This window comes from Chiloscyllium punctatum, chromosome 33 (assembly GCF_047496795.1).
Source record: "Chiloscyllium punctatum isolate Juve2018m chromosome 33, sChiPun1.3, whole genome shotgun sequence".
Taxonomy (NCBI): domain Eukaryota; kingdom Metazoa; phylum Chordata; class Chondrichthyes; order Orectolobiformes; family Hemiscylliidae; genus Chiloscyllium; species Chiloscyllium punctatum.
In genome coordinates this window covers 22240598-22254166 of record NC_092771.1, presented here as the reverse complement: position 1 = coordinate 22254166, position 13569 = coordinate 22240598, and the positions used below count along the sequence as shown (strand labels likewise).

The 13569-nt window shown below is 46.9% G+C and overlaps 1 protein-coding gene across 1 annotated transcript in view; it reads right to left on the bottom strand.

Moving 5' to 3' along the window:
* The window catches only part of LOC140458481 (nuclear receptor ROR-alpha A), a 915004-nt gene extending 905961 nt beyond the window's left edge, over positions 1 to 9043 (bottom strand). The window contains exon 1 of the mRNA XM_072553141.1: positions 8714 to 9043. Coding sequence (XP_072409242.1) covers positions 8714 to 8870 — 157 coding nt within the window. The 5' untranslated portion in view covers positions 8871 to 9043. The remainder of the gene's footprint in view (positions 1 to 8713) is intronic.
* Positions 9044 to 13569: the final 4526 nt, after the last annotated feature.

Genomic DNA, 13569 nt, shown 5'->3' with positions numbered 1-13569 from the left:
ACTTTCATATCCTCAGAAAGTCCAATGGCACTTTATGGTCAATTACTTTTTGACATATGGTGTTGTGTGAGCACACTAGGTAACTATGATGCTGTTTATGGAGCTAGTTGTTTGCAATGAGATGAAGAATTATGAATCAATTTTTGCATTTCAAGAGAACTCCCCTGCTTAAGCAATGTCAATCTAAGTCAGCAGATACTGCCTACATTTAATAGCTCACCCTTAAAGAATAGTACCTCTAGCCATTTAGCACTCTCTATATTGCACTAAAATAGCAGTGTAGATTACATGATCGTCACATCAGCTGGTTATGTTGCTGAACAAGCAGCTGACGAATGCTCTCAGGATAAGCACTACATGGCTGTCAATCGATGCTCACCTGCAGTTCTCTGGTCTCAGAGGTAGATGATCATATCCCACTCCAAAAGACTCAAGCTCAGAATCTAGGTGGAGTACTTTAGTTAATCATTTAGAATGTAAGAATGAGAGTGAGAGTGAGAATAGGCAATTCAGCTGTTTGAACCTGCTCTACCATTGGTCATGACTGATCCCCTCAACTCCACTTTCCTGCCCACTCACCATTTTATGAGTTTAAAATGTGTCTATCTCCTCCTTGACTTACTCAATGTCTCAGCATCCATCACACTCTGGGATAGAGAATTTCACAGCTTTACACCCTTTGAGAGAAGTAATTTCTCCTCATCGCTGTTTGAGTTCTGTTACCCCCCCTCATCCTATATCCATGACTTCTCATTCTAGATTGCCCCACATGGAATCCCTACAATGTGGAAGCCGGCCATTCTGCCCACAGTCCACATGTACAGAGTTTGGAGAAGAGTATCCCTACATACGGATGAGGAAGGACACCACTTTGACTGGGACAACACATCCATCCTAGGACAAGCCAAACAGAGACACACACGAGAATTCCTCAAAGCATGGCATTCCAACTGGAAGTCCATCAACATACACATCAACTTGGACCCCGTTTACCACCCTTTAGGAAAAACAAAAGGAAGTGACATCACCAACACAGGAAATGGCATCACCAACCCTAGGAAACCTAAACCCAGAGGTTCACTGATGATATCACCTAGTATGGTGAAGAAATGTCTAAAAACGAACCTTCCAGCTCAGTGAGCAAACTTACATCCAGATCTACCCTCCAAAGAGGCATCCCACCCAGACCCACCCCACCCCATCCTATCCCTGTTACCCTGCATTTCCCTTGTCCCCTCTCTACGTCTACTTTTTGAATCCCCTTTTGGGAATTTGTTATATTCTCATTCATGAGATTTTAATATACATAAATTGGCTGCCACATTTCAAATTTATGACTGCACTTTGACAGAACTCAACTGTAAAGTGCTTTGGGAAGTCCTGAAGTCATAAATAAATGAGATACAAGAATTCTGGGTTGGGACCCTATCATTGATGTCAAATAGAAATGGAGCAGATAGGTAGCAGTAACTTTCCCTAAATTAGATTGCGAGGACTCTCAAAAGGGGAAACCAAACAGAAGGCCTCTCCATTCTGGTACACAGCACCATTGCAGATAAAGGACAGCTGTCCTCTTAGCAAATTAACCTATTTTCAATTGAAGAAATGCTCACAATTGATGGGCCAATGTAGAGGAGAAACATCTAGATTGGGCCACCTCCACCCACCCCTGTAGCCAGCTTAACTGGGGAGGGCCTCAAAGCCTGACTGAAGTCCACCTCAAATGAATGACAAGCATGTGATCTTTCACTTGCCAGCCAGTGTCATGAATTAAGGCCTTCCCTTCCCTCCGTATCCAAACGGACAGCACTCTCACCTTCGTGTCAGAAGAGTGCGGGCTCAAAATTCAAATCCAGGTCTTGGATGTTAAAAGTAAGACTGACACCCTAGTGCCAAACTTCATCAAAACTGTATGAGACGGATGCTGTGTTTTGAATGGGATGTTAAAATGACATGCGTTATCTGTTCTCTCAGCTGACCTCAAACCCTTCTGACTCAGAGGTGAGATGTTACCCACTGCTTAGAAATCCTTCCCCACACTTGTTCTCCACTTGCAAACAGACTTTAATCCCTCCTCGTGCTCCTCAAATTCTGGCCCCACTCCAGATACTGGGGCACAAATTCACAGCTGACGGTCCACAACAGTGCTCTGGCACTGTCAGAGATACATCTCTCAGAAGAGGACATTAAACAATGTTTGCCCTCGCAGTGGGATATGAAAGCTCCCACAGCACAATTTTAAAGGCACAGAGGAGACATCTCAAGCATTCTGGCCACTATTAAAACATAAAGCAGAAGCCACACAAAATATCACCTGCTTATTGATGTTTGTCGTGTACATATATTACCTTCCACTTCAAACTTCAAAAGCATTTCAGTGGCTACTGAAATATCCAGTGATCAGGAAAGGCACGAAATAAAATGTAAAATGGTTTTCTTAATAAGTGCGGGTCTTTTTTTTCTTTAAATATTGGCTCATCATCCATGTTTTAAGAACAAAGAAAAAGGCCCCAGCCCTTTTCCTCCCTCACGGCTGAAAGTGCTAACGACTGAGTGGTAGAAAATAATCTGGAGTGAAAATTCATTGCAGCAATTGCTGCACATTGTGTAGAGATTAGAAAACATCAGAAATAAACTGCAAGATGAAACTTGCTCTTTATATCAATGGACTCACTGTCACATCATGTGTATTCAATAAAATGCCTTTTTATTCTTTCCGATTAACATGTCAAACATTGTAGAATCTAACATAAATATTGTATATTTAGTCTCCTCTTGTTATTAAGCACCAATCTGGTTGTCATTTTTATGTCAAATTTATAAATTTCAAATAAATTTGCCAATAAAATCTCACTCAGTCTATTCCAGTGAGAGGGAACTGCTATGAGAAAATGATTTGCGATGAAACTAGTGCAGAAAGGCAAACCAGAACACTTCAGTATGGTTAGGAATTACACTTTGAGGAGAAAGGGGACTCTCTGGACAGGACCGACAGGCTTAATCCTTAAACAAAAACAGAAATTGTTGCAAAAGCTCAGCAGCTCTGGCAGCACAGAGTCATAGAGATGTACAGCATGGAAGCAGACCCTTCGATCCAACTTGTCCATGCTGACCAGTTACCCCAACCTAATCTAGTCCCACCTGCCAGCACCCGGCCCATAGCCCTCTAAGTCCTTCCTTTTCATATACCCATCCAGATGCCTTTTAAGTGCCTCTGGCAGCTCATTCCAAACACACACCACCCTCTGCATGAAAAAAAATGTTGCCCCTTGGATCTCTTTTATATCTTTCCCCTCTCACCCTAAATCCATGCCCTCTAGTTCTGGACTCCCCCACTCCAGGGGAGGACCTTGTCTATTCATCCTGTCCATGCTCCCCATGATTTTATAAACCTCTATAAGGTCACCCCTCGGCCTCTGACGTTCCAGAAAATCTGTGGAGAGAAATCAGAAATTGCTGCAAAACTGATTTCTGATTTCTCTCCACAGCTGCTGCCAGACCTGCTGAGCTTTTTGCAGCAATTTCTGGTTTTGTTTTAGTTACAGTATCCGCAGTTCTTTCAATTTTCCATTTTTAAACTTGTTTCAAACTACAGCCAACACCTTGTGCCATTGTCACCAAGCAAGCGGACTCTGTCTCTCTCTCTCTCGGTGTTTCTCAATTATGTTCTTCTGCCTTTCGATTAAAACTTCTTTTTAGATGTCAGGACCAGTTCGTTCGTTAGAAAATAATTATTTGGAAGTGAGGACTTACATAATGCAACAGATATCACAGAAACTGAGCCACGGAGAGAGCAGTTCGCGGTTTGCAAACAGCTCCAGAGAAAGACTATAATAATTTACACCATGTTTACCTCAAGGAATAGACTTTTCAAAAGCAAACATTATTTCCCTCCCCACCAATATATCTACAATATTGTCAACAAATGTTTTTTTTGAGATCAGCTTCACATTAAAGCATCACCTGAGGTTGACAAGAAACAACGTAAAGCTCTGGTTACTAAACAGATTCTTCATAAATTTAAAATATGCAGAATTAAGAAACGAGTGGTTCTCTTTGGGTTCGGTGGATTTCTCTGGTTGTCAGAATTATTCAGTTTTCTTTAAAATCAGGGCACAAGTGTTGACCCTACAATATCCCCTGGACCGACCTTCCCTTCACAGCTGGTCTCATGTTGCTCTGTATAAATGTAGCCAAACAGGCCACCAGAAACCTTCCTGGGTTTCAAACAGAAAGAGAGATTAGAAAGGTGGGATTCAGAATCCATAAAAACGCCTTTCTAGAAGAAGCTGACTAGAGGATGAAATGCCCGAAAATGTGCGAATAAAATGTTTATATTCACAGAGTGCGTCAAAACTGAAATCCATCAAACTCATCCCAGGAAGAAATTAAAACATCACGCTGCGTTAAATCGATCGATTTAGACAGTATATAGTTCTCTTCACTATTTCCTCTTTATGCATGATGTGGGGGTGTAGGTGTTGGACTGGGGTGAACAAAGTTTTTTTAAAACAAAGTTAAATTTTATAACCTGGTGTTGTGTGACTTTTAAACTTCGTCTCTTTATTCGACTGAGCTAGAACAGAACAACTGAAGGGGACACTCCCAGTGCATGGATGTTCTTAAAATCCCCTTCAACCTGAGGCTCCAAACTGTGACTTTATGTCCTTTGGAGGGAGCAGTGTTTACAAACCGCTAATTGTAAATAGTCCCCCAGCAAATGCTGCAACACACATGAGCTTCCAGCCTGGTGGTACGCATTGTCAGCGCCGCCGCTTATCAGAGGGGCCCCGCTGTGCAAAAGTGGCTCCAAGACTTAAAGATGCAAACCCCGTTCTACCGCCACTGACTTGTGGAATAATCGAGATTAATGGATTCATTACCGCAAATACAGGCTTGTGTCGCAATTGTAGGCGCTTGCTTGGATCTTACTAAATGAAAAGTTGCTAGTCATCGAAGTGTGGCCAGCGATAGTCTTGTACACTTGCTCGTTTTGTCTGGAGATGGCTATGAGGTAGCGCTCCGAGTGGGAGCCGAGTAATTTCGTATGCACTTGGCAATATCCAAATTCTATGAAACAGCTGATGAAGAGATCGTATTCATTGCAGAAACCCAAGGTTTTTTCTCCCCTAAATAGATCACCTTACTTCGCTTGGAGATCTGATTTTAACCCATCCAGTGTATATGGTATTAGCCCCTACTTCACCTGTATAGACTAACGTGCTAACAACTTCCTCATAGAGGCATCGACTAACTCCCACCGCCAACAACAGTGTTCCAGACATTTCCTGAACGACCTGTTCAGAGATGTTATTGCACACCTCTGCAGCAGGTGGCCTCCTGGTCTAGAGTTGCGAGCATTACCACTCTGCTACACGGGCCCTCACAGCAGTGTCATAGAGATCTACTGCACGGAAAGCGCTCTCAATGTCCTCGCGGGTCAAAAACAACCAACTAAATATCCCATTTGCCAGCACTTGGCCCATAGCCTTGTGTGTCCTGTCATTGCAAGTGCACATCTAAATACTTCTTCAATGTCATGAGGGTTTCTGCCTCTCCCACCCGTTACAGGCAGTTAGTTCCAGATTCCCACCATCCTCAGTGAGAAAGTGATTCCCCACATCCCCTCTAAGCCTCTGTCACAGTGACAGAACTCCTTACCTTAAATCTATGCCCCCTGGTCAGTGATCCCTCCAGCAAGGGGAAATGTTTCTTCCTGTCTGTGCCCCTCATAATTTCCTACATCTCAGTCATACCCCATCTCAATCTCCTCTGCTCTGAAGAAAACGACTTCAGTCTTTCCAATCTCTCTATTAGAGAGACTGTCCAGCCCAGGCAGCATCCTGGTAAGTTTCCTCTGCACCCTCTCCAGTACTCAAAACCCCGTTCCCTATGCAAAGTCTTTATTTGCAGGGGTTAAATAGGAGTTGTCTCAGATGGGGGAACAATCGTTGTGACCTGCAATCACTGGTCGACCTGAATTTTAGAGTATTCGGGATATTGACAGATATCAGGCCCTCAATCCCAGTTACAACATTAGCACATATTCCACAGAGAATTTAAAACAACATATCAACTTCACAACCTAAACAACCTTTATCCTGTAATTTATTTGTTTAAAACATTTTATTATACAGTTTCAGTAACTTGAATGCTGTGTAGTCCTTCAGTTAGTTATTACTTAGCTACCTAACAGTTTCAAAATCTTATCCTTTAGTATTTCAACTTATTCTAGAACGCCATCACATTGTGGGCACAGGTAATTTGTTTGAAAACCGTTGAAATGAGAGACCGACTTTACATCGATCCAGACCCCCAATGCTTTCACTCCCCAGCACATCAAAAACAATGTCCATATCCCAAACAGATCCACAAAGACATCCCAAGATTACCACAACCTTCCAATGGCAGTTATTGTAAACAATTATCAGCAAAAGGCAACTTTATAATAAAACAGCTAATACACAATTTACAAAGGGAGCGTATGTCAGAAAGTGCATGTAGACTTTTCAGTAAAATCACTGCATCAAACACACGCCCCATGAAGAGGGAGGGGACAGCGCCCGGCCACAATTAATATCAAAACACAGCAGCATCCAAGTCAACTCTCAGACAGCCGCTTTGAGAATGGCAAGTGAGTTATAAACAGCATTACATTTGCAGACAAATTCGCCCCATCAATTCGCAATCAACAGATTTTAAAGTGAAGAGTGTCGGCTGCCGGGTGAAGGATATTCAGTGACAAGGCAAGGTGCAGCCGAAGTAGTTGGCATTGAATGGCCCGGGCTCCGATTTGGGACCAACCCAGGACTCCCCACGGCTGTGAGAGGTTTCAGTTCTGGGAGCTGGAATCGCAACGAGTTGTCACTCACCTCCCCTACGTTAACCACAATGTAAATAAACCTGAGCCATCTCCCCCCACCCGCCAGACGCAACAAACAGCAAGAGGGATGTGTTCGAAGCGGGCTCCGCTAGCGCTGTCATTGTACAACCTGAACCCGGCTGCTCCTCCCTCCCTCCCTGGGGCCGCTCAGTGCCCGGGACTCGGGGCCACTCCACCGGACACAGAGGGAGGGCCGCACCGCTGCCCCTTCACGGAGTGTCAAGGGGGATTCTCCACTTGATCCGGGATAGATTCTGCCCCCCCCACCCCCCACCCACACACACACACACACACACACACACACACACCCTCTCTCCCCGGGATGGGGGACGTCTCTGCAGACGGGCAGTACCCGAGCGGGCTGGGAAATGAGAGACATAACCTGACACTCCCCACCCCCTTCCCCCCCCCCTCCCCCCAAATCCCAGACAGCACCCACTCCCCAACTGCGACACCCCATACCCCCCCCACCATGACCCGGGACACATACCCCCTTCTCCAGGGGGTCTCTTAGCCCAAATAATAATACCCACCCTAACCCAGGACCCTACACCCCCACTCCCACCCCAAACTAGTCCCTCCACCCCCTCACCCACCCCACTGCCCAGGGACCCTGCACCCCCTCACCCACCCCATTACACAGGGACCCTGCACCCCCTCACCCACCCCACTGCCCAGTGACCCTGCACCCCCTCACCCACCCCAAACTAGTCCCTCCACTCCCTCACCCACCCCACTACCCAGGGACCCTGCACCCCCTCACCCACCCCACTACACAGTGACCCAGCACCCCCCACACCCACCCCACTACCCAGGACCCTGCACCCCCTCACCCACCCCACTACCCAGGACCCTGCACCCCCTCACCCACCCCACTACCCAGTGACCCAGCACCCCCTCACCCACCCCACTACCCAGTGACCCAGCACCCCCTCACCCACCCCACTACCCAGGGACCCTGCACCCCCCTCACCCACCCCACTGCCCAGGGACCCAGCACCCCCTCACCCACCCCACTACCCAGGGACCCTGCACCCCCTCACCCACCCCACTACCCAGTGACCCTGCACCCCCTCACCCACCCCATTACACAGGGACCCTGCACCCCTCACCCACCCCATTACACAGGGACCCTGCACCCCTCACCCACCCCATTACACAGGGACCCTGCACCCCCTCACCCACCCCATTACACAGTGACCCTGCACCCCCTCACCCACCCCATTACACAGGGACCCTGCACCCCTCACCCACCCCATTACACAGGGACCCTGCACCCCCTCACCCACCCCATTACACAGGGACCCTGCACCCCCTCACCCACCCCACTGCCCAGTGACCCTGCACCCCCTCACCCACCCCACTACACAGGGACCCTGCACCCCTCACCCACCCCACTACCCAGTGACCCTGCACCCCCTCACCCACCCCACTACCCAGTGACCCTGCACCCCCTCACCCACCCCACTACACAGGGACCCTGCACCCCCTCACCCACCCCACTGCCCAGGGACCCTGCACCCCCACACCCACCCCACTACCCAGGGTCCTGCATCCATCCCAAATCAGGACCCTGCACCTAGCCCCCTCCCCACTTTACCCTGCCCCCCTCACTTTACCCTTCACCCCTGTCCCCGCCCTCACTTTACCCTGTACACCCAGCCCAGCCCCCCTCCCCAATGGACCCTGTATACTCCGCCCTACAGAACTCCCCCCCTCCCCCATGCTGCAGGAGCTGGGTTGGTGGGGAGGCTAGGATTCCCTCCTGTCCCTCCCTCAATGCGGGGACCACCCCCCACTTCCCCCGGGGGAGGGGGGGGGCTCGGTTACCTCGGTTGGTGCTGGAGCAGCTGTGGCGGCGGGCGGGCGCTCCGTGCTCACCGCCGCCGCCTCTCGGAACGCTGTGTCCGCCTCTGGAGCCGGCCGACTCCAGGCTGGCGGCGGCTGTGACTGTGACTGTGGCTGGTGCCGGCTGGACGGTCTCCATGTTGTAGTTTTACTGGGTGTGCGGTTTGCAGGTCGCTGCTGAAGCGCGGTGTTAAAGCCTGGGAGTCACCGGGGGATGGTGGGGGTGGGGAAGGACAGGACAGGACTCAGGAGGGGAGTGGGTGGACTGGAGTCTCCCAGCCTGACTATATACAGCAGGGAGAGAGGGGGACTGACAGGTAGGAGCAGGCAGAAGGAACAGTGGTTACAGAAACAGACTGAGAGCACTCAGCAAAGCATTACATAGGCACCAGGAACACGTCATCTCGACTCACTGGGTGAAAGGCACGCAATACAAAATCTGCTCCATTTAAAACAACATCATCCCGCAGACTCTAACTCCCCCTCCAAGTAGCAGAGAAAAAAATGAAACAAAAGGGGCATTTCATAACAATATTTTAAAAAATGCAATTACTTCCACAACGTATGTCAGGGTCTGGTCCCTCTTGGAGTTAAACTATTTCTGAACATTATAGTTCATTTGATCAGTTTGAGACAAGGTTTCATCTTGCCAGCCTTCTAATCACACCGACCCCTCCTTTTTGTTTTGAAAACAAAGCTTTCCCCCTCTCGAATACAAACACAGAAACTCGGTGGGGTTAGGGGAGGTGGGAAACTGAGCTCAGGTTTCCACTTATGGCTTCTTGCTTCCAGTTGTCAGTCCCACTCTCTCTCTCTCTCTCTCTCTCAGATCAGCGACCCAGCCTCAGGAACTCTCTCAAGTGGTACTCTCAGTTCAAATTCAGCTCAAACTTGCGCCTGCCTAAGCCTGGGACCTGTGGTCTGCGCTGAAGCCTCTGCAGGGATTGAAAATGAAGCAGTATTCCCTCTCATACACGAGAGGAATAATTAACGAGAAACATCTGTTGAAATATGGTTTGTACCAGCGGTAACATTGCTGGCCGTTCTTCTGGGATAGTTTGCACCTGGGTGTGCCGATTCTGAGCGACTTTCAGAACACAGAGCGAACCCCAAGTCAAAATAACGCAAAGGTGCTGGCGAGCTTTAATGCATTTTTAAAAAAACAAAAATAAAGTTGTGTTTATTAAAGGGGACGAGTCGCCCCGGACACTTTCCTGAAGTCTCCCCAGCCTTCTCTGCTTTTTTTTTGGATATATGCAAAGTAGGAAGGTGGAAGAACAAAGCAAGGTAGAGTTGTTCTCCCAGCCTCCCGCTTGTCTACTTTGTATTCGGGCATCTGCAGGGGTTTTTTTTTTTGCCTGGTTTGGACATATGCAGTGTTGGTTCCTGAGCTGGAATGGAATGGGAAACAGTGTCACCGCACCAATAGCTGTGGAACACCTGAGACTTACCTGTCTCAGGTGCGTGACATTCTGGAAAAGTCGTTTTAAATAGAAGGTACACAGAGAGGAAGGAAATCCTCATGAATATATTATGTGAAAGCCTGGATTGAAATTACTTGATTAAATGTATAAATGTCAATTGACTTAATTTTCAAGTAATACAAAGGATATATATACACACACATGCCTTATGATAATAATCCCAAACACTCGCCGTCCTTTGGTCAGACAGATTTCTACCAAATGCAACAAATTTACAGGGTCTCAGGATGAAGATTTATGTCTCGCTTTTGGCTGCTTGTAACACAATGGGACTCTCCACACAAAATGCCAAGTCTGAAAGCAAGATACAGCAGGACTGTGTCAAACACAGAGAACGTGCTGCACAACTGTATAATGCTGGAGAAACTCAATGGGTCAGGCAGCAGCTGTGGAGAGAGAATCCAGTATGACTCTTCTTTGGAACCTGCAGTTCATAGAATCCTTACAGCATGGAAGTAGGCCATTTGGCCCATCAAGGTCACACCGACCCTCCAAAGAACATCGCATCCAAACCTGCCACCCTACTCTATCCCTGCATTCCCCATGGCTAATCCACTTAGCCTGCACATCCCTGGACACAATGGGCAATTTCCTATCGCCAATCCACCCTAGCCTGCACATCCCTGGATACTATGGGCAATTTCCTATAGCTAATCCATCCTAGCCTGCACATCCCTGGACACTATGGGTGATTTCCTATGGCGAATCCACCTAGCCTGCACATCCCTGGACACTATGGGTGATTTCCTATGGCCAATGCACCCTTGCCCCACATCTTTGTGGGAGGAAACCCACACAGATATAAGGAGAATATCCACACAGTTGCCCAAGGGTTGAACTGAACACCAGTCCCTGGCACTATGACGCAGCAATGCTAACCACTGAGCCACCGTGCTGCCCCATATTGGCACCAAAATGTTAACTCTGTTTCTCTCTCAGCAGATGGTGCCAGACCTGCTGGAGTTCCTCCAGTATTCTCAGTAACAATTTAATTTGATCCCTTGCATGAATCAATTTAAAATAGTTTACCATCTTTCAGCACTAAAACTGAGTGCATGAATTATTGTAAATTCTCATCAGATGTACTTTAATATCATCATTATTGAAATCGATGAAATTTTCATACTGACAATTTAACAATAGGCACAATTACAGTTGGTAAAGCTTCCCCTATCATTTATTCAATGTTTCTGGTACATTTGGAATAGATTTGATGATTTTTTTAAAAACTCCAATTAATTAATTTAAATTTTTCTGGCATGTCATCTTGCAACAAATGTTTATGAGGCAAAGTTTGATTGGAAGGTTCTAACTAAAGTCTCAGAAGTAAGGTTCTTGCTTTTAAACTTCTCATCCTTGTTTCCAAATCTCCCAATGTTCTGGTCCCTCGCTGTCTCTGAAACCTCTTCTAGCCCTACAATCCTCTGAGATTTCCACTCCTTTATTAGATATAGGAGTGTTAGTAGGCTCTTCAGCCCATCAACTATGCTCCACTATTTATGGGACCATGGCTGATCTGACAGTTAGATTACTTACAGTGTGGAAACAGGCCCTTCGGCCCAACAAGTCCACACCGCCCCGCCGAAGCGTAACCCACCCATACCCCTACCTCTACATCTACCCCTTACCTAACACTACGGGCAATTTAGCATGGCCAATTCACCTGACCTGCACATCTTTGGACTGTCCTGCCTTTACACCATAATCCTTGATTCACTTACTGATGAAAAATCTCTCTTAATTTTGAATATACTTAACACTACCCTGACAGACCCCAGCTATAAAGAATTCCACAGATTAGCTATTCTTCTCTGGGCAGCACGGTGGCACCATGGTTAGCACTACTGCCTCACAGTGCCAGAGATCCAGGTTCAATTCCTGCCTCAGGTGACTGTCTGTGTGGAGTTTGCACATTCTCCCTGTTTCTGTGTGGGTTTCCTCCGACAGTCCAAAAATGTGCAGGTTAAACGGTGAATTAGCCATGTTAAATTGCCCGTTGTGTTAGGGGCAAGGGTAAATGTAGGGGGGTGGGTTGCGGGTCGGTGTGAAATTGTTGGGCTGAAGGGCCTGTTTCCACACTATAAGTAATCTAATCATATCTATTTTTCCTGTACCCTGTGATGATGCTTTCTGTTTCTAACCTCTCCCACAAGGGGAAACAATCTCTTCAAAACTGTCCTGGGGAGCTCCCCTGAGAAACTTAGACTCATCGAGTCATAGAGATGTACAGCACAGAAGCAGACCCTTCGGTCCAACTCAGCTAAGACAATCAGATATCTGAAATTAATCTTGTCCCATTTGCCAGCACTTAGCACCATCCTTCTAAACCCTTCCTATTCATATATCTATCCAGTTGCCTTTTAAATGTTGTAATTGTACCATCCTCCACCACTTCCTCTGGCAGCTCATTCCATACACGCACCACCCTCTGTGTGAAAAAGTTGCCTTTTAGGTCCCTTTTACATCTTTCCCCTCTCATCTTAAACCTATGCCCTCTAGTTTTGGACTCCTTTCACTGAGGAAAAGACCTTAACTGTTCATCCTATACATACCCCTCATGATTTTATAAACCTCTATAAGGTCACCCCTCAGCCTCCAACACTCCAGGAAAAACAGCCCCATCCTGTCACTATAGATCAAACCCTCCACCTCTGGCAACATCTTTTCTGAACCCTTTCAACATTCTTCCAACAGGAGGGAGACCAGAATTCTATGTATTAATAATATCACCTCTCATTATTCACAACTCCAATGAGTTTAAGCCCATCATACTAAACATCCCCTCATAAGGAAATTCCTCCATACCTCGGATCAACCTTGTGAACCTTCATTGGACATCCTCCAAAGCTTGTAATTTTTCAACTTGCGTCATGTGTGTTTTAAATATTCCACCTAGGGAACATGGTGTCTTCATCTATTGGAACCACAAGCAATTACCTCTGTAAGTCCTTCCACGAACCTTTTCACCTCCTTTCCTTCCTTTACAATGCTCTTTGAAGCCAAACTCTTAGTTCGTTGATCATTAACTTCTCCTTGTGTGGATCAGTGTCAAATTTCATTTCATAATTTCAAGCAAAGTTATTTGGGGTGTTTTATGAACATGAAGAAACTATAGAGCTGTAGGGGTGGCACAGTGATTCAATGGTTAGTATTGCTGCCTCACGGCACCAGGGTTGTGGATTTGATCCCACAGTTGGGAGGCTGTCTGTGTGGAGTTTGCATTTTCAGCATGGGTTTCCTCCAGGTGCTCCAGTTTCCTCCTACTATCCCAAGATGTGCAGGCTAGGTGGATTGGCCATGCAAAATTACCCATAGTATCCATGGGAATTAGAGGGTTAAAGGGTATGGGGAGTG